Below are 27,356 nucleotides of genomic sequence, written 5' to 3' on the forward strand. Positions count from 1 at the left end.
CCGGTGATGTGAGGGGCGGCTGATTGTCCATCAAGATGTCCTTGTAGAGATCCTTGTGTCCTTCTAAATACTCCCACTCCTCCATGGAGAAATAGACAGTGACATCCTGACACCTTATAGGAACCTGACACACACAATGATACAGTCACCATCCAGACACATCCCTTGTCTGTTACTGGATAATGTCCCAGAATTCCCAGCACCGCTCACCTCTCCTGTCAGCAGCTCCATCATCTTCTTGGTGACTTCTAGTATCTTCTGCATGTTGTGTCTCTCAGGTTTGAGGGAGTCACATGGAGGCACTGTGATGGTCATATGATCACCTGACTTCACAAGAGGAAATCTCTGTATTGGAAAACCAATAGGAATATCATGTTAAAATCCCAGAATCCTCCTCACCTCTCCGGTCAGGTCTGTGTTTTATTAATAGAGATAAGAGTGATGTCATGTGACCTCCCAGAATCCTCCTCACCTCTCCGGTCAGGTCTGTGTTTTATTAACCACTGGCCGCCCGCCCACCTTCAAATGATGGAGGGGCAGTGCGGCTTCATATGAAGATGTCCCATAACAGCCACTCTCAACGCGACCCCGAGCTCTGTAAAAAGCAACGGCTCTTTAACCATGTGATCAGCGGTGTCCATTCACAGCCGGTCACATGTAAACAGTGTGGCACTATATTTTAATCAGTGCCCTGATTACAATATAGTTCCAGCAATCAGTGCCCACCAGTGCCCATTAGTGATGCCACTCAGTGCTGGCTATCAATGCTGCCCATCAGTGCCACCCATCAATGTCCATCAGTGTCGCCTATGCATGCCGCCTATCAGTGCCCATCAGTGCCATCTATCAGTGCCCATAAGTGCCGCATATTAGTGCCTCCTCATCAGTGCCCATCAGTGCAGCCTATCAGTGCCGCCTCATCAGCACACATCAGTGAAGGAGAAAAATTTCTTATTTACAAAATTTACTGACAGAAACTAAGAAAAACTTTTTTTTTTCTTCAAAATTTTCAGCCTTTTTTTTTAAAAAAAATTAAAAACCGAGGAGTGATTAAATACCACCAAAATAAAGCTCTATCTGTGTGAAGAAAATGTTAAAAATGTCACATAGTTACAGAGTAGCATGACCGTGCAATTGTCATTCAAAGTGTGACAGCGCTGAAAGCTGAAAAATGACCTGGGCACGAAGGGGGTGTAAGTGCCTGGTTTTGAGGTGGTTAATAGAGATAAGAGTGATGTCATGTGACCTCCCAGAATCCTCCTCACCTCTCCGGTCAGGTCTGTGTTTTATTAATAGAGATAAGAGTGATGTCATGTGACCTCCCAGAATCCTCCTCACCTCTCCGGTCAGGTCTGTGTTTTATTAATAGAGATAGGAGTGATGTCATGTGACCTCCCAGAATCTTCCTCACCTCTCCGGTCAGGTCTGTGTTTTATTAATAGAGATAAGAGTGATGTCATGTGACCTCCCAGAATCCTCCTCACCTCTCCAGTCAGGTCTGTGTTTTATTAATAGAGATAAGAGTGATGTCATGTGACCTCCCAGAATCCTCCTCACCTCTCCGGTCAGGTCTGTGTTTTATTAATAGAGATAAGAGTGATGTCATGTGACCTCCCAGAATCCTCCTCACCTCTCCGGTCAGGTCTGTGTTTTATTAATAGAGATAAGAGTGATGTTATGTGACCTCCCAGAATCCTCCTCACCTCTCCGGTCAGCAGGTAGATGATCTCCAGGGTGAGGTTTAGTATCTTCTCAGTCATGTGACTCCGGTCCTCCTCCATCCTCATTGATGAGGTCATGTGATCTATGCGGGTTTCTCTGTAGACAGATAGTGGAGAATTATCTGGACTGCATTGGTAGTATATTATTCAGATGGGGCTGTAAGGGGTTAATAGGCGGGCTGGCCAAGTGGAAATGGTAAGAAGTAAATTGGGTTACTAACATTTGCATGGTCATTTAACCAGCAAATCTGCATGTACTTTCTTTTTGTGTAAATTGGGCAAATACAAACAAACTGCATTCCAAGGGTCATTTAGGTGTAGGTAACCAGGAAAAATCACTTTTGCTTCCCCGAGTCTCCGCTCCTGCAGGCTCCTCGGAATTGTAAGATTGGTCCACGCTGCCCCTTCTTCACTATGTTCCACCAGTCGTAATTTCTCTGATGTCATTAAGACCAATGCAGAGCCCATAGCCCTTCCCTGGACAAGAGGGGGACAATCCACTGCCGAAGTGTAGGGGGGGTAGAGAAGAGTGGTGACAGCTGGGGGGGACAAAGAATCAGGCAAGTAAAAGTGCTTTTGCTGGTCCCCTACACCTAGACAACCATTTAACCCTTGGAGTGTCAAATGCTCATTTAGGTCATTTTTTTCCTTTTCCGGGAAATAGGCTTTAAAAGAAAAATACATTTTCACACGCAGGGCAAAATCAGCATTTTTTTTTGTTCATAATAAAGTCACCCCCCCTCCCCCCTCCTCACAATTAAGTCAAACCTTAAAATTGCGTGTTCCCATGAAACGGTGACTAACTTCACTACCCATCATGGTGCAACACTTTAAAGGTCCTTCTAGGTCATCAGTTTGGAGTTAACCAGGAATAACAGTCCTAGAATGATTGCTCTTGCTCTAGTGTCTGGGACGATGCATGGCCAAAAGCCCCCTATGTGATCAGCCATGCTGGTCCCGGGCCTGCAGGAGGGGCACTGAAGCCCGGGATACACGGAGGAGGTAGTCAGGTGCGGGAGGGGGGTTGGTATCTTCAGAGGAAAGATGTAGAAGTGCAAATGTCAGTACAACCCGTACTGTAATCTCATCCTTTGTTACAAGACACTGCTAAGGTGAGAAGGTGACACATCTCCAAAATGAAGAGAATGTTCTGTCCCCGTAAGTGGGGAAATGTTCTGCCCCTAAAGGGGTTAATCTAGGTTTCCACACTATATATGTGTGTATCATCATCTGCTGGAGATAAAAGACGTCACAGTGACTATGGAGGAAGAGGACGGACATGACGGGGGGGGTTACTGGGTGTAAATAGAAAATAAGATCTTATTACCTCCTCTGCTACCACTTCCAGCAACGTCTCCTCTTTACTTCCTCCTGACTCACCGCTAACTTGGAACTTCTTATTTATACCTGACATCACTTCCTGTCTCAACCTGACATCACTTCCTGTCTGTATTCCATAGAGACTTCCTTTCTGGGTAGAATTGAGATCACCACCTTGTGGAGCTCAGAGGAACTGCAGCCCTGATAAACATCTTATACTGTGAACATGGCCTTGTGCTATGTGTGTATGTACTGTATATCCTTATAGATGGGTCATCTCCACTCCTACCAAGAAATAGAAATGTATTACTGCCTAGTCCAGCCTTTCCAAGGCAGGGTTCCTCCAAAGGTTTCTAGAGGTTCCTTGAGAAATTAACAATTTTCTGTTTAATGATGATGTAGGAATGTCCTTCAACTTACTACTGATATGAGGGGGTCCTTCTACCATTGGTCACTAATAAGGAACCAATAAATGGACAACTTGGAATGAGCTTTGGGTTTGGGCTGAACCCATGTTTGCACAGAGTTTGGCTTGTTTGGAGGGTCAGCGAATGGCTGAACTATTATTCACCCAGGTCCAACCTCCAGCTGCAGTAATACTATCGCTGCTAAATATGGCAGCTTCCCACCCAAGCTGGTTGATAGGAGGTCAGTGGCCACAGGTACTGTAACACCTGGTTACTCATCCCCCCCGACACTTTCAGTGTCAACTGGGGATTCCCAGCAGACAGGTGAATGCAAACAAAATGTAAAAAAAAAAAAAATGGGGGGCACCCAAACAAATTCATACTAGGCCCTTCAGGTCTGGTATAGATTTTAAGAGGAACCTCTATGCAAAAAAGTACAGTGTACGAGCTTTTATTGAGGAACATGAGGAATCTGTACAACATAAGGCATCTGGAAATGTATATCTGTCTGCAGAAAACAGAGGAGATATTGGAACTCTAATTCATGGTAACTAGTGATGAACTGAACTGCCCTGGGTTTGGTTTGATGCTGAACCCAAACCCCATTGAAATCCATGGGAGCCGAATCTGGCAAGTTACAAATACCCCTTATGGTCTGCTATGTGTTGTGGGGGAACTCAAGGGGTCTGAGTGCTGTTTTTTTTTTTTATTTCTAAATACAAATCAGCAATAGTTTTATTTTTTGGCAACTGAAACTGTATTTTTTTTTTCTTTGTAAATGTGCCCATATTTAACGCTCCATTCCCCAGGGATTCCCCAGGGATTTCCAGCCATGTAAATGAACGGGCCAGGTCATGTTAGTGGTTTTTAAGGACACAGCCAGTGAAAGGCAGCCATTGATTATTTAGTAACCAATGACTTTTGTATAGCAGTGAATTATTTGCTGAAACAAGGCCATGTGGGCATATATAGGTGTAGCACTAACTCTCGGTGGAGCTGCTGGTTTAAAGCGGGCTGTTACGTTCACTCTCGATACCTCTGTTTCACCGGCACCAGGTCTAGGGTCCCGTTGAGTTTAACTCTGGACGATATAAGCACCAAACACTTGAGTATATTTTCCGATGCTTTAATGAACAAGTAATAAAGGAAGTAGCAGGAAAGAGGCAGAAGGAAAGTTGCAGGGAGGCTCAAATACCTTTCCTTAGGTTCTTTAGAACATTCTTTGGAATTGAACACTTGTAGTTGAATGCACTCCCCTTGTGGGATTCAATCTTTGCCCGCGTGGATAGGCCTCTCTCACTTGCCTAGCAGTCAGCACGTAGCACGAACAAAAGTATCTGCCACAGACTTGTTTGGAATAAAACCCGTACGATCCTCTGCCACAGGATGTATTGGTTTGCGATGAATGTCAGACACAGTACTTGAACCTTTAAGCCAACCCGGCAGTACTATACTGTAAGATTACTTCAGGATACGTCCTCCAACCGAGTCACCAGGCCCCTCTCCAGACCAGCACTCTGCATGATCCTTCCATGACGGGTCCTCCCCTGGGATGTCCTCGGTTGTCCAGCTACTTCACTCAGGATAGACAGCTCAGCACCATTCCTCTGCTGCTGTGGTAGGCCCCAGACAGGCTTCTGGGCCCACCCACACGCTGCAGCGACGTGGGCCTCCGGAACAGAGGACCATGAGGTGGTACTCTTAACGCATACCTGTCGGCCAGGAGGGCCAGCAGGTGGCTGAAAACGAACCCCTAAACATGGCGTCTGTCCCATAAATACCCTCTCCCAGAATGCAACTCGGAGGACCACCTCCACCGAGTTGTCTCCGGGACAGAGGAGCACTCATACGCTTCAACACGTTGCCTTTCCAACACCAGCCCATGGTGACAACGACACCCACCGGCACAGTGTGCAACTACACGCAACTCAGCCAAGCTGGAACAGAGGCAAATCTAACTTCCTCTAACAAGTAACCCACAAGATTTACCTATCAGCGGTAGATTAAAAATCTACCAGCGCTACATAGGCAACGATGTAACCCGCTCTATTCCCCAATCCCCACCCATTTGCATACATGACCAGGGATTCCCAGCCATGTAAGTTTATGGGCTGGGTGCTGTCAGTGATTGGTAATTACACAGCGGATGCTTCCTTAGTAACAATTGACAGTTAGAAGCGGTCACATTCATCCACACTGAGCACCCTAAATGTTCATTCCCACTAGTGACTATACAGTATGACTTGCATGGTTTCAATACTCTACTCTATACACAAGGCTGTCAGGACCTGGATCACCTGCTAATGGCAACTGTGGTTCCCAGAGCTGTAAGTTGCAGTTCTAGTGGCTATCAGCAGGTGTCTACCAGCAGCCAGCAGATCCCAGTAAATAGGCTCCACCTGATGCTGGCTACTGAGAAGGTATATGACCCCTCCCTTTCATCAGTGCCTCAGTGTTCTGCCTATGAGCCCCTACCCTGCTTGATCTGTATCCTGTGCCTTGTATGCTGTATCCTGCATCCTGTTATCCCATTTCTGCTCCCCTTGTCCTGCCCTGTTTATGTGAGCTTCCCTCCATTTGTACATAGTGTATTATAGTTAGGTTGTTGAGTTGGTTGCTTGGTTTTACCATCACATTTATATTCACTTTTGCTTTGCGTATGGTCTGTTGGTGTTGTGTGCATTAATAAACTTTATTTTATTCATACTCAGTCTGATTCCAGCTTCCTTAGGTGTGGCCCACCAATCTGGTCATCCCTGCTGTCTCTGGATACCTGCATTCCGTATACCTAACATCAGTGGTCATCAACCCTGTCCTCAGGACCCACTAACAGGCCAGGTTTGCAAGATAACTGAAATACATCACAGGTGATATCATTTGCTGCTCAGTGATTGCAGTATTCTTAGTCTGCATCTCCCCCAAGGTAATACATAAAACCTGGCCTGTTAGTGGGCCCTGAGGACAGGGTTGATGACCACTGCCTCACATAACACGGAGGCCACTAACCACCAGATCAACTGCACTTGGGAACTGGGAAGTATCTGATCTCAGCGTTTGCTATCTTTTTATGCAAGATGCATCCAGAGGAGGTGATCCATTGGGTGTTTCTGGCAATAGAGGATAAAGATTTTTGCCACCAGATTTTGCAGAGTCTCACTAGTGAAAAGCTGCTGTAGAACATTCAGGTGGCACACACCTTAGGTGATCAGGGCAGGTTTCCATTTTGTGAAGTACAGCCTTTGGATCAGAGTTGTTATGAGTTAGCTTTGCAGGTATATCTTATGGCCATGATGATTTCACTCTCTTGCTGGAAGATGGCAAAGCTTACTTTTTTTTTAGCACTATTCAGCTTGTTCCCTAAAGTTCCATGTTAGGTGGTAATAATCAGACAAGGAAAATATAAACTAAACTTTGTTCAGCCTTTACTCCAATCCTAGTGATAGATACTCTCCCCAGTTTCAGTCAATTCACAGCAATTCAGTCCTTCCTCTAGATACCAAGAATTTCTTCCTTCGTTACCCTTCCTACTTACAGCTACTACTGAGCATTCCATACTTCCGAATGTATATCAGTATCCTGTTCCCACTAGCTGCACCTTCCCCGCATTTAATCAAATGAAGGCTCCATCTTCCGCTCTGTGGCCCTTGGCAACCCCTCAGAAATCTTCCTCTGCCACTGCTACCTTTTTATCTCTGTTTCTGAGTGTGGTTATTACTTCCCCACTAGCAGCACAGCCAGGTCAGCACCATGTAACCACTTGCAGGATACCAGTATCTAAACTAAACAACACAATTTTTTTCCCCACTTGCACAATTATGTTATCGTACACTCCTACACCAACCATTGTTCAACCTGATCCTGTGCCAGTTCTTGCCTTCATGCCTGCTGCCTCAGACCGGTCTGCCTCTAGGCCAGCTCATTCAGTCCAGCCTGTTCCAGTGCTTACCACTGTAGCCCAGCTTGTTCAAGTGTTTGCGGCTCCAGTCCAGCCTGCTCCAGTGATTGCTGCTCCAGTCCAGCCCAGCCTATGCTAATTGTTCCTGTCAAGTCCATTCAATTTGTTCCAGTCTTGCCTGTCTTTGTAGCAGCAACCTCAGTCCAGCCTGACAATACATCAACTATGGGTCAGTCTGCCCCATGCTTGGCCTCAGTTCTGACTACGGCCCTTTCATATTTGGGACTCTCAGTACCCTGGCCTTATTCTGCCACAAAAAGATCTGCTCAAGCCTTTCTAAGATCTTCCATCCATCCTTGGGACATACTGACTCACTTAACCAAGTGGGACTCTCGTCCACTGCTTAAAGTCACTGTGCACCAAGCCCATGTTCCAGCCTCCCAGCCTGACTTTACTGCTACCTCTCCTGCTGTCCAGTTGGACTCTACTGATCTTTTAACTGCTATCCAGTTTTACTTAATTGGTGCTTCTCTTGCTGCCCAGCCAGATGCCACTAATCCTTTACCCGCTGACCAGCCTGCTGTCATTGTTATGCTATCAGCTTCCCTGTTGCTGACACGTTGCCTATTGTCCAGTCTGACTTCACTGACATGCCACCTGCTATCCAGCCTGATGCCACTGATCCTCTGCCTTTTGTCCAGTTTGAATCCATTGATCCTCTGCCTGCTGTTCAACCTGACTACATTGATTCTGCTCATGCAGACTCCTCTGATACTCTGTCCACTATTCATCCTGACTTTGCTGCTGGGCCTGTGTCTGCTGACTCTGTGCCTGCTGCCAAATCTGCCTCTGTTGATCCTGTGCCTGCTGCCCAGCCTCCCTCGGATTCATGTGCCTGTTGCAAAGTCTGCCTCTGCTGATTCAGTGCCTGCTGCCCGACCTGCCTCTGCTGATCTGGTGTCTGCTTCCCAGCCTGCCTCTGTTGCTTCTGTGCCTGCTGTCCTGCTTCCCTCTGTTGATCCTGTGCCTGCTGCCCAGCCTGCTTCCACTGATCCTGTGCTTGCTGTTCAGCCTCCCTCAGATTCCTATGCCTGCAGCCCATTCTGCCTCTGCCGATTCAGTGTCTTCAGCCTGACCTGCCTCTGCTGATCTGGTGCCTGCCTCTGTTGCTTCTGTGCCTGCTTGCCTCTGCTGATCCTGTGCCTGCTGCCTATCCTGCTCTTCAGCCTCCCCGATTCCTGTGCCTGCTGCCCAGCCTGCCTCTGCTGAGCTAATGCCTGCTGCCCGATCTGGTGCCTGCTTCCCAGCTTGCCTCTGTTGCTTCTGTGCTTACTGCCCAGCCTGCCTCTGTTGCTTTTGTGTCTGCTGCCCAGCCTGCCTCTGCTGATCCTGCACCCACTGCCCAGCCAGTTTCTGTCAATAGGGTCAAGCTCTCACAAGCTGTTGGATCTGATACCTCCCAGACTCTACATTTTTTACATGACTGGCATAGTTCATCTGTCTGATTCAAGATTCCTACATCTGTCTTGCATACATTTCTTTTTCAGCCATTTGCTTCTGATGTGCCAAAGCCTGGTGGTCGACACACACTCTGAATTCAATAGCTGCACTTGATATAACAGCTCCAGTAATAGAGGTTTTCTGGGGGAGGACAAAGTCTCATTTGAAATTTTCTCTGACCCAGGTGTAGTCTCTGCAACTCCAGGTGTATTAGAGGATCCAGGTTGAAAGACCTGGGTGGTTATTAAAATGCAAACGGGTTTCTAGAACAGAGTAGCAACTAATGCCGTGTACACACGACTGGACTTTTTGTCGGACTGAACTCCGAAGGACTTTTTGATGGAGTTCCAACGAAACGGACTTGCCTACACACGATCACACCAAAGTCCGATCGTTTCGAACGTGATGACGTACGACCAGACTAGAATAAGGAAGTTCATAGCCAATAGCTGCCCTTGCGTCCTTTTTTGTCCGTCGGACTAGCATACAGACGAACGTTTTTTTTTTATCGTACTCAAGTCTATCGGAAAGATTTGAAATGTGTTCTATTTCTAAAGTCCAACAGATTTGTCCGACAGAAAAGGTCCGATGAAGCCCACACACAATCGAATTGTCCGACTTTTCGTTCTGTCGGACCAGTTCGGTCGAAAAGTCCAGTCGTGTGTACACGGCACAACATGTGGATTGTCCAGCTACAAGGGACCAATATGGCTTCCAAGCATTGCACCTATTAAAGAATCTGATCTGCAGGGCACCCAGCCAGTTTCCAGACCCCATCGGCAGGGTATACTGTGGGTTAAAGGACTATGGCCTAAGGAAATTGGGAAAATCTTCAGGCACGGAAGATGGGAGATCTTGTCCTCTTTGGACTTAATCAGCACAAGGGTCACGAACACTGACTTTTGTGTTCCAGGGCCATATGAAGCATTTGGAGGCCACTCCATAAGCGGGAAACTGTCTGGATCACCAGCTTGATGGTACTGTGGTTCCAAGAGTTGAAGGGTGCAGTTCCGGTGGCCACCAGCATTTGTCTACCAGCAGATCACAGCAATTTGGTTCTACCTGATGCTTGTTGCTAGTAAGGCATATAATCCCTTTCTTAACTTTTATCAGTGCCTCTGTGTTCTACCTGTAAGTTACATTTCTGCTTGATCCTATATCCTGTAACCAGTTTTCTGCATCCTGTTACCCCATCTCTGCTCCCCTAGTTCCCAGCCCTGGTCATGCCCTGCTTTTGTGTGAGCTTCCCTCCTTTTGTACACAGTGTATTATAGTTAGGTTGTCGGCTGTACGTTGGGCTGCATATGACATCCTCTTGACCACTGAACTCTGTACACAGGCCTACGATATACTTTTTACCACTGCATTATGTACGCTGGACTGTACGGCCGTGGCCAAAAGATTTCAGAATGACACAAATATGAATTTTCACAAAGTCTGCTGCTTCAGTTTTATGATGGCATATACTCGAGAATGTTATGAAGAGTGATCAGACGAATTGCAATTAATTGCAAAGCTCCTCTTTGCCATGAAAATGAACTTAATCCCATAAAGAAAAAAAAATTCCTCTAAATTTGTGAGGAAGGCTTCAGGGCGCCCAAGAAAGTCCAGCACGTGCCAGGACCATCTCCTACAGTCACCACCAGTGCAGAGCTTGCTCAGGAATGGCAGCAGGCAGGTGTGAGTAGATTTGCAAGCACATTGAGGAGAAGACTTTTGGAGGATGGCCTGGTGTCAAGAAGGACAGCAAAGAAGCCACTTCTCTCCAGGAAAAACATCGGGGACAGACTGATATTCTGCAAAAGGTACAGGGATTGGACTGCTGAGGACTGGGGTAAAGTCATCTTCTCTGATGAATCCCCTTTCTGATTGTTTAGGACATCCGGAAAAAACTTTGTCCGGAGAAGAGAAGGTGAGCGCTACCATCAGTCCTGTGTCATGCCACCAGTAAAGCATCCAGAGACCATTCATGTGTGGGGTTGCATCTCAGCCAAGGGATGGGGCTCACTCACAATTTTCCCTAAGAACACAGCCATGAATAAAGAATGATACAATTACATCCTCCGAGAGCAACTTCTCCCAACCTTCCAAGAACAGTTTGGTGAGGAACAATGCCTTCTACAGCATGATGGAGCACCTTGTGTTGTGGAAATTTTTATTAATGTATGTTGTCAGATGTCCCCCAGTGTCAGTTTTGCTGTAATACGCTCATGCGAGCGTATTCGCACATACAGAACGTTGGTGGAAGACCATTGACTGCGGAAACCTTCCCATGGCAGATCTGTTTGCTCTTTTAAGGATGTTCGTTCATGCCTCACCAAGAGACTGGCCACTTCATGGCGACTGCATTAACGCTCCTAGTAAGCAGATCTGCATACATGGGAACCATAGCATAACCATACAAAATTATGGCCCACTGAGCCATGATAGAGTACGGCTCGCATCATTGGTAGCAGTGGGAGTGTGCACACGGTCGTGTTCAGAGCCCTGTAAGTGTTCAAATTGTGAGACCCTTTGTGTCTCACAGGACGCTTGCCGCATGGCTCTGCACATGACCATTTGCACACGCCACTACTGGATTTCTATTTGAAAATATACGTGTGTGTGATTGGTTCTTTTGAAATAATACAAGTGTCTGATTGGATGATTCTGAAGCCACCACCTTCCTTTGTTATTCATGTTTACAGTATAAATAAAGGGGGCTGCCTATCCTAGAAAGGATTCTGCTAAGCTCAACGCGATACCAGCATCTATGTCTGTGTTACTTGGAGATATACAAGTGCGCTTTCCCGGCCTTATACAAGAGAGCTGTATTTGTGCTTTTAAGAGCAAAGACATGATTTGCTTATAAGGAGAAGCTTAAAATTTCCAGGACACTTTCCATAAGGCAAAAGTGATAACTAAGTGGCTGGGGGAACAAAACATCGAAAATTTTGGATCCATAGCTACAAAACTTCCCAGACCTTAATCCCACTGAGAACTTGTGGTCAATCCTCAAAAGGCGTTTAAAAAACAAAACAAAAAAAAAACACAAATTCTGACAAACTCCAAGAATTGATTATGCAAGAATGGGCTGCCATCAGTCAGGATGTGGCCCAGAAATCCATTGACAGCATGCCAATCCTGACTGATGGCAGCCCATATATGGCATGTTTCTGTCCACTGCACTCTGTACACCAGGGTGCAGTGGATTAGTATATAACTATATAATTAATATGTTGTTATATGATTAATATATAACCTTTAATGTCTATTGTACTCAGAATGCATTAGTAAGATCTCAGTTATTTGTATGAAACCACCCCTTACATAGTAAACTAATGTGTCTATTCTAAAACATGTTGAGTGAGTGTGACAAGCATACATCCAGCTTTGACAAATTCTGGCCTTATTTTAACAAACACAGTGGTTTCCTATAGTCTTCATCTTCATCTAGTCTAGTCATAATGAGGTATTAAACACAAATTATCTCAATCAGGAAAAATTGTTAATTAACACATTATGGCCACTAGATGGAGCCAATGATTACTGGAAATTACTGTATGAAATACAGTAAGATCAAAATTTGTGATGGGTGGACGCATGCTGAACACATTCGTTCAATTAATCTTTTCAGAAATAGACCTCTAATTCTCTACACCACAAAATGTATTCAGCCAATGAAAGGTAATGACTCCATTTTTATTTTTCTACTGCTATCAATGGCCAACACTTCATCCATGTCTTTGGTGATCTCTGATATTCTTATGAACTGTTTCTTACATGATGAAGATCAGCCATGGAGTGTATATGAGGTGTATATTCGTCCCCACATGACAACTGTGATATCTAAGGATGAGCCGAACACCCCCCGGTTCGGTTCACACCAAAACTTGCGAACAGGCAAAAATTTGTACACACGAACACCATTAAAGTCTATGGGACACGAACATGAAATATCAAAAGTGCTCATTTTAAAGGCTTATATGCAAGTTATTGTCATAAAAAGTGTTTGGGCACCTGGGTCCTGCCCCAGGGGACATGTATCAATGCAAAAAAAAGTTTTAAAAAGGGACGTTTTTTCAGGAGCAGTGATTTTAATAATGCTTAAAGTGAAACAATAAAAATTAGATATTCCTTTAACCACTTAAAGTGGGGTTCCACCCAAAAAAAAACTACATGAAAAATCCTAAAAAAAAAATACAAAAAAAATTTGGATATATTTTTTTTTTTTTTACTTACCTCTAAATGCCTGTTGCTAGGGGGTCCCTCGTAGTCTGCCTCTTCCAGTGCCTGGGCTGGTGACATCACTTCCCCCTCGGCACAGGAAGGGCTCAGCTCTGCTCCCTCCCTCCTGTCAATCATCTGGGACTCATTACAGGTCCCAGGTGACTGAGCGGCCAATCACGGCGCGCGGCGCCGCTCGCGCATGCGCAGTGGGTGCCAGGCTGTGAAGCCCGGCGCCCACAGTTGCAATGCCGGCACCGCTGAACGGAGGGGGAGACGAGCGGGGCTTCGATCCCCCACATCGCTGGACCCTGGGACAGGTAAGTGTCCAATTAAAAGTCAGCAGCTGCAGTATTTGTAGCTGCTGACTTTTAATTTTTTTTTTTTTTTTGATGGGCCCTCCTCTTTAAGGACCAGCTTCGTTTTGGATTTTAGGTGTTTACATGTTTAAAACAGTTTTTTTTGCTAGAAAATTACTTAGAACCCCCAAACATTATTTATTGTTTTTTTTTCTAACACCCTAGAGAAAAAAATGGCAGTCAATGCAATACTTTTTTTTGCACCGTATTTGCGCAGCGGTCTTATAAGCGCACTTTTTTTTGGAAAAAAATCACTTTTTTGAATAAAAAAATAAGACAACAGTAAAGTTAGCCCAATTTTTTTAATATATTGTGAAATATAATGTTACGCCAAGTAAATCGATACCCAACATGTCACGCTTCAAAATTGCGCCCGCTCGTGGAATGGCGTCAAACGGTGATACCTCACATGTGTGGTTTGACCGCCGTTTTCATATACGGACGCTACTCACGTATGCATTCGCTTCTGCGTGCGAGCTCGTTGGGACAGGGGGGGGGGGTTAATTTTTTTAAATTTATTTATATATTGTTTAAAAAAAAAAAAAATTGTGTCACTTTTATTCCTATTACAAGGAATGTAAACATCCCTTGTAATAGAAAAAAGCATGACAGGACCTCTTAAATATGACATGTGGGGTCAAAAAGACCTCAGATCTCATATTTACACTAAAATGCAATAAAAAAAAAAAAAAAAAAAAAAAAAAAAGTCATTTAAAAAATGACATTGAAAAAAATATGCCTTTAAGAGGCGTGGGCGGAAGTGACGTTTTGACATCGCTTCCGCCCAGCAGTGTCATGGAGACGAGTGGGCACCATCTTAGCCTCACTCGTCTCCAGGCACAGAAGGGAGACGGACGCGATCGCCTCCGCCGCTACCAATGGCTCCGGTAAGCGGCGAATCCCTGCGCCAAAAAAAAAAAAAAAAAAAAAAGGCATAGGGGTCCCCCCCAAAATCCATACCAGACCCTTATCCAAGCACACAACCTGGCAGGCCACAGGAAAACAGGGGGGGACGAGAGAGCACCCCCCCTCCTGAACCATACCAGGCCACATGCCCTCAACATGGGGGGGTGCTTTGGGGACAAGGGCCTCATCCCCACAGCCCTTGCCTGGTGGTTGTGGGGGTCTGCGGGGGGGGGGGCTTATCGGAATCTGGAAGCCCCCTTTAACAAGGGGACCAACAGATCCTGGCCTCCCCCCCATGTGAATTGGTAACAGGTACATTGTACCCCTACCATTTCACAAAAAAAAGTGTCAAAAATATTAAAAAAGACAGGAGACACTTTGGGACAAGTCCTTTATTAAAAAATAAAAATGTCCCGCGATGTAGATCCATCTCACTCCACCCGACGAGCCGAAAAAAGAAAAAAAAAAGCCACAACAGCTCCGCCTCCATGGGAGGCTCCCGCCGAGTGACGCTTCTTCTCAGTGACAGCTGTTATATAGCTGAGGGTGGGGCCCCCCGGTGATATAAACAGATGACCCTGCCCCCCCCTCTGATGCCACGTGATGTCAGAGGAAGGTGGGATTGCCCATTTAAGTCACCAAGTGGTCCTGCCCTCAGCTATAGAACAGCTGTCATTGAGAAGAAGCGCCTGGTCACCGAGAAGGGTCTGGTATGGATTTTGGGGGGGACCCCATGCTATTTTTTTTTTAATTTTTGGTTCGGGGTTCCCCTTAATATTAATATTAATATTCCCCTTAATATTCATACTAGACCCAAAGGGCCTGGCAATGGACTGGGGGGTACCCATGCCGTTTTTTCCATTTTTTTTTTTTAATTTCGCGCAGGGTTCCCCTTTATATCCATACCAGACCTGAAGGGCCTGGTATGGATGTTGAGGGGAACCCCATGCAATTTTTTTTTAAATTTTTGGTTCGGGGTTCCCCTTAATATTCATACTAGACCCAAAGGGCCTGGTAATGGACTGGGGGGTACCCATGCCGTTTTTTTCAATGAGTTTTATCTAAATTAAAGGGATCCGACAATTCATTACGGCCGTGATCAGTATTAAATGACTTTTTTTCCTTTAGAAATATAATTTTGCTGTGGTACTGTTCTAAAGACTGGAAAACTGTGCCACTTTACAGGCATACTATAGACACCCCCCAGGCACGATATTTAAAGGAATATTTCATTTTTATTGTTGCACTTTAAGCATTATTAAAATAATTGCTCCCGAAAAAACATCCTTTTCTAAAACTTTTTTTTGCATTGATTCATGTCCCCTGGGGCAGGACCCGGGTCCCCAAACACTTTTTATGACAATAACTTGCATATAAGCCTTTAAACTGAGCACTTTTGTTTTTTCATGTTAGTGTCCCATAGACTTTAACGGTGTTCCGCGGCTTTCACATTTGCCGCGAACACAGCATAATGTTCGTAGTTCGCTGAACATCCGAACAACCAAAGTTCGGCCTGAACTTATGCTCAGGCCGAACCGTTCACCCATCCCTAGTGATGTCCAGCAACATTCATATAGAAGACATTTCCCACACTCAAGGCACTAATACACCTCGAGGGTTGTGTGGGATCCCTGATGTACAGGAAGACAGGACTTCAGTGAGGAACAATTCTCTCACTCCCCGTGTGCAATTTCTGATGTCTGTAAAGAATGGACTTCTGTGAAAAACATTTCCCGCACTCAGAACAGGAATAGGGCTTGTCTCCTGTATGCAATCTTCGATGTGTGGAAAGATTGGACTTCCGTGAAAAACATTTTCCGCACTCAGGACAGGGATATGACTTCTCCCCTGTGTGCAATCTTTGATGTCTGCAAAGATCAGACTTCCCTGAAAAACATTTCCCGCACTCAGGACAGGAATACGGCTTCTCCCCTGTGTGAGACCGCTGATGTCTGACAAGATCTGATTTTTGTACATAACATTTCCCACACTCAGAACAGGAATATAGCTTCTCCCCTGTATGCCATCTCTGATGTATGGAAAGATATGACTTCTTTGAAAAACATTTCCCGCACTCAGTACAGAAATGTGGCTTTTCACCTGTGTGCATACTCTCATGTCTGTAAAGATTGGACTTCTGTGAAAAACATTTACCACACTCAGTACAGGAATACGGCTTCTCCCCCGTGTGCAATTTCTCATGTATGGAAAGATAGGACTTCTTTGAAAAACATTTCCCACACTCAGGGCAAGGATATGGCTTCTCACCTGAGTGAGACATCTGATGTCTGTTAAGATTGGACTTCTGTGAAAAAAATTTCCCGCACTCAGCACAGGAAAACTTCTTATCAGTTGGGAGAACGGCACCGTCCCTCACAGTCTGAGGTTCCTCAGGATAAGAGGAATATGATGGTCCATCTACACTGTGTGGTGCCGGATGGACATTTGAGGTAGTCGGGTTTTCTCCTGGACTATACTGTGTGATGTCCTCATCTTCTACTTTACAGTCTGGAGACAAAGTGAGACAATCCTCTGAGGTTTTCCTCATCTCCCGTCCATCTACTAAAATAGAGATAAAAAGATTATTACTAGACATGAAAAAGGAATAAAAAAAAATCAGTGTAGCGCAGCAAAGATCAACATTGTATCAAAGCAAATAAAATATATTAATAAAAGTCTCTGTGAAAAAGTTCAACAGTGTATCCCGTAACCAGTGTAAGAAAAACAATATGTCAATCCTCTATCAGATCATTTGCCTGCTCACCTCTGTGTAAAAGATAAAAAAGCCAATATCTCCTCACATCCAGATCAAACAGCTCCACTTCTTATCCTTTCATTGAATGGTATAGTGGATGTGACAGACTCACCCGGGACAGAGGCTTTTGGAGGAGACTGAATGTCAGCCTCTTGCCAACAGATTATGGGCCCTGGCATTTGGGGTACCCTTGAGGTGTTGTTACTTTGGATTCGGGTCCTTGTCCCCCAGGACACACAGACTCTGGGGACCCTGTATTTGCCATATTAGCAATAGTGACTGATTCATACTGTTGGGACTCATACTGTGAGGAGATGCTAATATCAACTCCACTCACCTGTTTGATGTCTGCTATAATGTGTTTAATGTAAAGGAGTCTAGTCTGGCTTACCACAGCTTCTAATGGTATTCCACACATTGTTGTTTGTTCTAATTATCTATGTGTTGATGTTTATGGTAAAGTGTATTGAATAGTCAGTGAGCTAGGAGACGTAAAGTCTTAAACCCAAAGGTCATGTCTCTGAGTCACCTAGTCTGGGTAAAATGATTTAGTAAACTAGCTCATGTTAATCAGGTTACAGTTGTATTGTTAGAGTAATATGAGCAGGAGGGGGGGAACCTCCTCTAACGGTATATAAAGACTTGTAATTTTGGTTCTAATAAAACAGTCCATGTTAGCAGCTAAGCAAGTCTCGCCTTGTTTTGTGCTTTGTGAGCGGTTGGAATATCTGACATCTAGAGTCAGACTGGGAGGAAGTGGTATACTGACGGAAGCACTCAAGCAGAGTGTGCGACGTTCCGCGACAGTGGATCTCTCCCTTTTCCTCACTCCACATGGAAACAGGAAGCAGCAGGCTGGTGTCTCACCGAAAAACAAATGGCTCCAATCCTTATCTCACGTTGTATGCAGTGAATAATCTGATGCTTACAACTCTCATCGGATAATACTGACATGGACATAGATAGGCAACTCCTATCCTCATATTGATTAGTGGTTCCAAATTAATAATAACTACTGCAGTAGGGAACAGACACAAAAGATACACTCCGCATCATTCCAAATAACTGTTCTGAACACATGATTACGTAGGTATCACATTAATATTACAATTGTACTTGTATGGTAACAAGGGGCGTAACATAGGCAGGCTAATTCTAATCAGGACTCGAAAGAATGCAAACATGTACTGAAAACATTATTAGTGTTGTGTGCACAGTGAGGGCAGTGTGCAATACACACAAAATAGAATACAATTATATGCAGTACTTACAAATTTCCTTTACAGTCTCCTCTCTTTTGATCAATATTGTAAAGCAAAAAAAGCAAACCTAGTGTGTTCCGTATGGATATATTTATTGATTCACCCCGCTATACAGAAACACTTACTAGATCAAAGATGTAACAAGCTCATAACGCGATACAGCTCACCACCTCACCAGGTGAGACTCAGAGCATAGTTACGTGCAGTGATCTACAAACCTCTAAATACACACCTCAGCAAACCAATCCAAGCCACATCTGCAGCATCCTGGAAAAAAGACCTCAATTCCCTGGACCGTATTCTAGACGGCTTCAACACCACCTGTGCCCTGGTTTTTAGGGAATTTTGGCGTGCACAACAATTTAAAAAATACTGCACCCGGCCTACATTCCATTCCTGTCTTTACCTCAACGACATCGCAAACGTTTATGCCCCCTCTGTTGGGAGGACAAATCCAATTTGCTCCACAGACTATGGCCATGCCCCACTGTCACAGGTCACTCTCCGACAATGGACATCTACCTTAATAGTGACTCTAGCATAGGGTGGAAACTATTCAGTTGCAGAGAGTTTAGAAAGATATGTGGCCATTCACAAGTAGTTTAACCTTAACCACTTGCATACCGGGCACTTACACCCCCTTCCTGCCCATTTTTCAGCTTTCAGCACTGTCGCACTTTGAATGACAATCGCGCGGTCATGCTACGCTGTACCCAAACACATTTTTTTATCATTTTCTTCACACAAATAGAGCTTTGTTTTGGTGGTAATCACTGCTCTGTTTTTTATTATTTACAAAAAAAAAAAGACCAAAGATTTTGAAAAAAAAAATGTTTTTTACTTTTTTCTGTCAGTAAATTTTGTAACAAAGTAATTTTTCACCTTCACTGATGTGTGCTGATGAGGCGGCACTGATGGGCACTGATAGGCTGAACTGGTGGGCATTGATGAGGTGGCACTAATGAGGAGGCACAAATAAGCCGCACTTATGGGCACTGATAGGTGGCACTGATACAGTATGTGGCACTGATAGGCAGCACGGATAGGCGGTACTGATGGGCACTGATGGACATTGATCGACAGCAGTGATGGGCAGCACTGATTGCCAGCACTGTCATCGCTAATGGGCACTGATTGGTGGCACTTGTGGGCAGTGGTGGGCACTGATTGCTGGCAATGGTGGGCACTGTTTTGTGACACTGTATTGCTATATTGTAATCAGGACACTGATGATCAGTGCCCTGATTACATGTGTAGATGTCCCCCTGCGTGGAGATGCCGCTGATCGGCTCTCCTCGCCACACACTCTGTCAGTGTGAGGCAAGGAGAGCCGATTACCGGCATCTCCGTGTTTATATGTGACCGGCTGTGATTGGACACAGCCGATCAAATGGTTAAAGAGCCGCGGACGCAGCTTTTTACAGAGATTGGGGTCACGCTGTGTCCTAGCAACACGGCGTGGCCGCGATCGCCAGGCTGAGAGCGGCCGTTCTGGGACGCCGTCATATGATGACGCCCCAGAACTAGAGCGGCACCGCCCCGCCGTCATTTGATGGTGGGCGGGCGGCAAGCGGTTAAACTGAGTAGAAGGTTCTTTACTGTCAGAGCGGTAAAGGATGTGGAACTCCCTTCCACAAATGGTGTCAGCGGGGAGTGTCGATAGTTTAAAAAAACTATTAGATGGGCATTGTAAAGATTGCAAAATACAGAGATAGGGGAATAATTATTGACATAAACTCACACAGGTTGAACTAGATGGACTGATGTCTTTATTCAACCTTACTGACTATGTAACCATGGGGTTTATTTCCCAAATAAAGTCGGATAAATTGTATCACCACATGGTGGTACTGTGGACACACAGATAGACGTGTGCCAACGTCCTAACTATTGGAAAATATTTGCACATTTATTAAAAACGGACTCCATAGGCACACCCGTACACATCATATTTATCAGCCGCACACATCATTTATTTAATGATCATTAAAAATAACGTATCTATACATATAATTAATAAAAAAATCACGTTGTGTATACATATGTTTATTTACCAAAGGCAAATCCACTACAAGTGCAGTCACTTTCTATCTGGGGGGGGACATGGAAGGAAAATAAAAAAACAGCATTTTTGCTTGCACATGATTGGATGATAGAAATCAGCAGAGCTTCCCCTCATTTCAGAGCTTCCCTTCAGATCTACAGTGACTGCACTTCCAAGTGCACTTGCAGTGCATTTGCCTTTAGTAAATCAACCCCTATGTCTTTTATAGGAATGACAGTGATGAGGGGATTATAGGACGAGTGTCCCCACCTCCTCTATCACTCATTGCCATCTTCCCAACACAAGAAGTCCTGGACTTCCTTATTTAGTCCATGATTTATTCATTAATAACAGCGGGGCTGAGCCCCACCAGAGGTCAGAGAGTGAGGATGGGGGAGAACCACCAAGATGAAGACTGGACTGATCCTGAAGACCACCGTCATTGGGTTATTGACTCCTCCCTCATTATCACTTTCTGTTTAAGGTTCCAAAGTTTGAGAATGTTATCACATTATTATCAACATGTAAAAGTCTGTGCTCCAATCAAATCATCAGATATAAAATGTGCAGCTGGTAGAAAATGGGTGTAACAAAATAGAATATATATTATGTTTATATATAGCAGTGGGTAGAGAGCAGAAGTCAGGACTATGTAATGTACAACATATTGTATAAAATACAACAGATAGGACTATATACATTTTGGAAAAAAAAACAAAAAAACGTTATCTTAGTTTCTGTTATAACATTTTGCAAACAGGTAATCTTTCTCCTTCACTGATGGGCACTAATAGGCTGCACTGTTGGGCAATAATGAGGCGGCACCGAAGGCCACTAACAAGCAACATAGATAGGTGACACTGATTGACAGCACTGTTGGGGCTGCACTGATAATCAGGACACCGATGATCAGTGTAGATGTCTCCTTTCACACTTGCTGGTTACCGGCTCTCTCCTCCCCACGCTGTGACAGGAATGCCGACAATCAGTAGGTGTGATTGGACACAGCTGATATCACGTGATAACGAGCATGATTGTCTCTTTACCACAATCTGTAATCGGTTGTGTCCAAAGAATACAGCGATCACAGAACTTGCCAGGTGCATGGAGGGGGGGGGGGGGGGGGGGAGAGCGGGAATCTGAGAGGATAGACACCCTCCCAGAACTAGACAAACGCGCTGTCATTCAGCTATAGCGTGGTCGGCAAGCAAGTGGTTGAATTATACAGTTTTAGGGTCAGGACTCATAATACTGATGATAACATAACATGATTATTATAACACTGACTAAGTGTGGAAAAAACAGAAAAGCGCCTCTAAGTGTGGTATTTATTGAGTACAATGGCAAACAGTCATTGGGTGTTCATTTAACACCCAATGGGATCAGCACTCAAAATCTCCGGTCCGAAGGTATAGCAGCCGTGATAACCACGGTAGACAGGAAAATGCCGTCAAGTCGTCGTCTCAGGACTTGCCGGCATGATCCTGTCTACCGTGGTTATCACGGCTGCTATACCTTCGGACCGGAGGTTATGAGTGCTGATCCCATCGGGTGTCCATTCTTAAACAAGCTTATCCATCTGTACCTTGATGTGAGTGTTCACTTGACTGTTTGCCATTGTACTCAATAAATACCGCACTTAGAGACGCTTTTCTGTTTTTCCCACATGTTAGTTGGCTTCACTACTGAGAAAAGCTCCTCCCTTAGTGTGTGCTTCCTACTCAAAATTCATCCGTAAGAGCTGTCATCTACCTGTCCATTGACTTTTAATTTCCCTTTTCCTCTTTCATGGACTTATTAGACTTATCCCCTATTATTTACATGGATTTTATGCAATCATACTGTGCGCTGGCATTTCATTAATATCCGGGTGGAAGCTTAACCACTTGTTTACTGGGCACTTAAACCCCCCTCCAGACCAACTTTCAGCTTTCAGCACTGACGCACTTTGAATGACAATTGCGCGGTCATACAACACTGTACCCAAATAAAATTTTTATCTTTTTTTCACCACAAATAGAGCTTTCTTTTGGTGGTATTTGATCACCTCTGCGGTTTTTACTTTTTGGTAAAAAAATGTAAAAAACTGAATTTTTAAAAAAAAAAAATGTTTTTATTTTTTATATTTTGTTATAAAAAATTTAAAATGGGTCATTTTTCTCCTTCATTGATGTACGCTGATGAGGCGGTAGTGATGGGCACTGATGGGTGGCAGTGATGGGCAGCACTGCCAGGTGGCACTGATTGGCACTACAGGTGGGCATTGATAGGTGGCACTTGTGGGCATTGATAGGTGGCACTTGTTGGCATTGATAGGTGGCACTTGTTGGCATTGATAGGTGGCACTTGTGGGCACTGTTAGGTAGCACTGTGGGCACTGTTAGGTGGCACTTTTAGGTGGCACTGATGAGGCAGATGTGCCTCTTCCACTTGGGGACTGATGTCCCTTGCATCCGAGCCGGTGATCGGCTTTTTTTTCTACTCGCGCTGTCAGCGTGAGTAAAAAAAAAAAAACCCGATTACCGATCTTTTGTTTACATCATGTGATCAGCTGTCATTGGCTGACAGCTGATCACGTGGTAAGGGGCCGGGACCAGCCCCTTACACGGATCGGTGATCAGCCGAGTCTCAGTGACTTGGTGATCACAGCGCGCCCGGCGCGCGCACAGGGGAGGCCATCATATGACGGCCTCCCGGGAATGCAGGTCCACGCTGTGGCCGTCATTCGGCCATAGCGCGGATAGCAGGTGGTTAAATGATCACTGGAGATAAGTTGCAGAGATCCCACACCGCTACCTCCCATCTCCTGAGACTGCACTCAGTGACTTGGATCTGAGACTATACAGACATATCCCTCCACCCAGGAACAGCCAGCAGACAACGAAGCAACCCCGAGAGAATTGTTCTGTCAGAGATCTTACTAGACCCGGGTATGGAGCAGTAGACCCAAGACACATGTCCCAGGTGCCTAGATTTAGCATAATATATGGTGAAATTCAATATTTTGCAGCTAGCTGAACCTCAGAATCTCCATAAATCCAGTCTAGATACAGAAGTTGTGTCTGCAGCACAAAGAAGGAAGATTATCCGAGAAAAATACAGGAATACAGGATGGGGAACACAGCTCAGGAAAGTGACCAGGGTATTACAGGCTGATATCACCCAGCCCTTGCCCTACTCTGGACCAATCAGTGAGCAGTATGGGTGGAGGAATGTATTTAGTATTAATGACCCACCTGTACTGATCTCTGTAGGAGTGTCCTCCTCTATAAATGTCCCCGTTATTCCATCCTCCTCCATAGACTGCTGATCATCCCTCACATACCTCTCTTCTTCTTCTTCTTTTATTTCAACTTTTATATCTATCAGATCTTCAAACTAAACCAAAAAATATAAAAAATAGTTAATCTTAGTTAATAGTTATAAAAGTTAATAAAATAAATAGTTAATAAAGAAATACACCCATTGCCTCTACGGGTGCATGTTCTAGATGAACCACCCCACCAACCTTATAACAGTGAGGGATGGTGTGACCTTCCTGTGTGGAATCCCGGGAATACAGAGGATGGGGACATCTCTCTGGTGGGTTTCTAGAGATAGACGACTCCACCATGGTGTCCTGGTATGGATCTTTGAGTCCTATTAATATTACAGATTCCTCCATCACTCCATCCTCATCGTCCTCCTCTTTTATCTCTTCTTTATCCTCAACTTGAAAATCTCTCAGGTTTCCTCTCTGAATATATAATAAAATGACATCAATTGTAACAATGCAGATAATGTACAGATCCTAATGATACTATCAGTGATTGTTCCTCATCTACCTGATGATGGTGAGGGATGGTGTGATCTTCCTGTGTGGAATCCCGGGAATACAGAGGATGGGGACATCTCTCTGGTGGGTTCCCATTACTGGATCCATCTGTAGGAAACACACACACTGACTGAATACATTGTTTCTATGTGTTTATCAGATGATGGGGGATCTAGGTGGACCCTCCGTACTGCTCTCTCCTTTACAATAAAGTCTCCTCTTACTCGGTGATGTGAGGGGCGGCTGATTGTCCATCATGACGCCCTTGTAGAGATCCTTGTGTCCTTCTAAATACTCCCACTCCTCCATGGAGAAATAGACAGTGACATCCTGACACCTTATAGGAACCTGACACACACAATGATACAGTCACCATCCAGACACATCCCTTGTCTGTTACTGGATAATGTCCCAGAATTCCCAGCACCGCTCACCTCTCCTGTCAGCAGCTCCATCATCTTCTTGGTGACTTCTAGAATCTTCTGCATGTTGTGTCTCTCAGGTTTTAGGGAGTCACATGGAGGCATTGTGATGGTCATATGATCACCTGACTTCAGAGGAGGAAATCTCTGTATTGAAGAACCAATAGGAATATCATATTAGTATCCCAGAATACTCCTCACCTCTCCGGTCAGGTCTGTATTTTATTAATAGTGATAAGAGAGATGTCATGTGACCTCCCAGAATCCTCCTCACCTCTCCGGTCAGCAGGTAGATGATCTCCAGGGTGAGGTTTAGTATCTTCTCAGTCATGTGACTCCGGTCCTCCTCCATCCTCAATGATGTGGTCATGTGATCTCTGCAGATTAAGCTGTAGATAGATAGTAGAGAATTATCTGGACCGGTGTTTCTCAACCTTTTTTCAGTCAAGTCACCCTGTAAAATTATGGACAGCCTCAAGGCACCCCATTCTAAAAAAAAAAAAAAAATTCTAATAACTTCCCACAATGCAGCAACATCCACACGTAGGACACTCAATGTTAGAGGTGATTTATTCTTCCAAAGCAAATACACTTTTGCACACTGGTGCTGACTAGTATTCCAATGTTTCTCTTCTCCCTCAATTTCTCTCCATCAGTCAGCTGATGTGATGCTAGGGCTGAGGGAGAGAGGCAGAGGAAGACCAAACAAGCATGCTGGAGGTGACAGACATCCTCCTCATCAACTTATGATGCTGTTGGTTGTTAGGATGCCAGTGTCTAGAAAGTCATAATGGTGTATAATGAAAACCCGTGTCTTTGTGTAACTAAAAGTCAGCCTTGATCCATCTGCTGGCTTGTATACAATTCTGATCAATTTTTAGGCATTTTTCCAAGGCACCCCTGAAGAAACCTCAAGGCACCCTGGTTGAAAAAGGCTGCTCTGGACTATATTGGTTGTTTAATATTAGAATGGGGATATAAGGGGTTACTAGGTGGGCTGCCCTCAGTGGGAATTGGCACATCTAGATTGGGTTATTTAGGAGTCCATTTATAAATAACATTTGCAGAAACGTTTGTCCAGCATATCTGCATGTACATTCTTTTTGTGCAAATTGGGCAAATACAAAAAAGCCCCACTTAAATGGTTATTTAGGTGTAGGGAACCAGGAAAAGCACTTTTACTTCAGTGATCCCGCACTCCCCACAGGCTCCCCTGGGTTGTAAGGCTGGTCCACATAGCTTCATGTTTGAAATGCTCCAGGGGGGGGGGGGTCGTAGTTGCTCCGATTTCATCAAGGCCAATGCAGGGCACATAGCCCTTCCCTGGACAGGAGGGGGGACAATCCACTGCTGAAGTGCAGGGGGCTAGAGGAGGGTGGTCCCAGCCGGAGTCCCGGCGAAGTGTTTTTCCTGGTTCCCTACACCTAAACAACCATGTATCCCTTGTTTATTCCCCCCTACACACTAGAGCTGCACCATCAATCATATATTGAATCGCGATCTTGATTCACCCCCCCCCCCCCCCCCCCGTGATCTCCAGCCTGGATTACCGCAATTTTTTCGGGTGTCCCCGGGATGTAGCCTGGACCAGAGGAGAAGTCATCGGAACCAGCGTGGAACGCAAATAGTGCCGTTACCGGAACTGACGTCAGCAACAGGAACTGACGTCAGCAGAGCAGAGAGCGTGGATGCCTGGGCGTGGGCGGAACCACGCTTATTCGTCGGAGGGGCCCCCTGGCCGGGAAACACTGTAGTGACTGCCTAGCGTGCGCACTTGTGTTCCATTCACAGAAGCAGGACCTGGAGGTTGCAGTAAGACGGCTTTCACACCGAGCCTCCCATAGCGTCGGCGGTAAAATGCCGCTATTTTTACCGTCAGATTTGCGGCGCATTTCGGCCGCTAGCGGGGAAATTTTACCCCCCGCTAGCGGCCGAGAAAGGGTTAAAACCGCCTGCAATTCCGGCGGTATCGCAGCGCTTCCCCATTGATTTCAATGGGGAGCAGCAATGGAGGAACAGTAAACACACCGCTCCAAAGAAGCTGATGGCAGGACTTTTCCTGACTTGCTGCCAGCGCACCGCTCCAGTGTGTAGGCCCTCGGGCTTCCACACTGGAGACAATGGAGCAGCAATTTGAGGGCGGATTGCAGGCACTATTTTTAACGCTATAGCGCCTGCAAATGCCCTCGATGTTAAAGGGGTCTTAAATGCAGTAAAATGCATCAATTAGAAAAACCTGGCCAAATCTCAGACCCTTTTAGGGAAGGAAATCAAAATCCTGAAGGTAACCCGAATGTCTGTGGGGTGATGAGTAACAGATTGGCAGTTTGATGATGTAATATTTGATTTGACATTCCAGGAGCTGAAACATGAAAACATTGTCGCCTTGTATGATTTCCAGGTAAGTGATTAAACCCATCTATTTTTAGTATCAATAATAAAACAATCTATTGATTTCACCAACATCTGGCAATGTGGTTTGATAACCTAATGTTCAGAAGTTGTAAATCTTTAAAATACTTTTTTTTTTTTTTGAGAATCGTGATCTTTATTCTAAGCAAAAGAATCGCGATTCTCATTTTTCCCAGAATCGCGCAGCTCTACTACACACACACACCCCCTCTGCCTCACTCACAAATGTATACAAGGAAACGCTCCTCAATACCTACGCGAGAAAATAAAGCACTATACACCCAATCGCAGTCTTCGATCTTCAAACAAAAACCTCCTCCTTATTCCAAAAAC

The 27,356-nt window shown here is 44.9% G+C and overlaps 3 protein-coding genes across 3 annotated transcripts in view; 1 reads left to right on the forward strand and 2 right to left on the reverse strand.

Moving 5' to 3' along the window:
• LOC141121586 (uncharacterized) overlaps nucleotides 1-27,356 on the reverse strand; it is a 190,165-nt gene that overhangs the window by 125,862 nt on the left and 36,947 nt on the right. The gene's annotated exons all lie outside the window — the stretch shown is intronic.
• The window catches only part of LOC141121605 (uncharacterized), a 196,164-nt gene that overhangs the window by 37,588 nt on the left and 131,220 nt on the right, over nucleotides 1-27,356 (forward strand). The gene's annotated exons all lie outside the window — the stretch shown is intronic.
• LOC141121616 (uncharacterized) overlaps nucleotides 1-27,356 on the reverse strand; it is a 95,473-nt gene that overhangs the window by 9,548 nt on the left and 58,569 nt on the right. Inside the window, exon 8 of the mRNA XM_073611268.1 lies at nucleotides 16,030-16,602. Within this exon, the coding sequence (XP_073467369.1) occupies nucleotides 16,030-16,602 (573 nt within the window). The remainder of the gene's footprint in view (nucleotides 1-16,029; nucleotides 16,603-27,356) is intronic.

Source organism: Aquarana catesbeiana, unplaced genomic scaffold, assembly GCF_042186555.1.
Source record: "Aquarana catesbeiana isolate 2022-GZ unplaced genomic scaffold, ASM4218655v1 unanchor226, whole genome shotgun sequence".
In the NCBI taxonomy this organism is placed as follows: domain Eukaryota; kingdom Metazoa; phylum Chordata; class Amphibia; order Anura; family Ranidae; genus Aquarana; species Aquarana catesbeiana.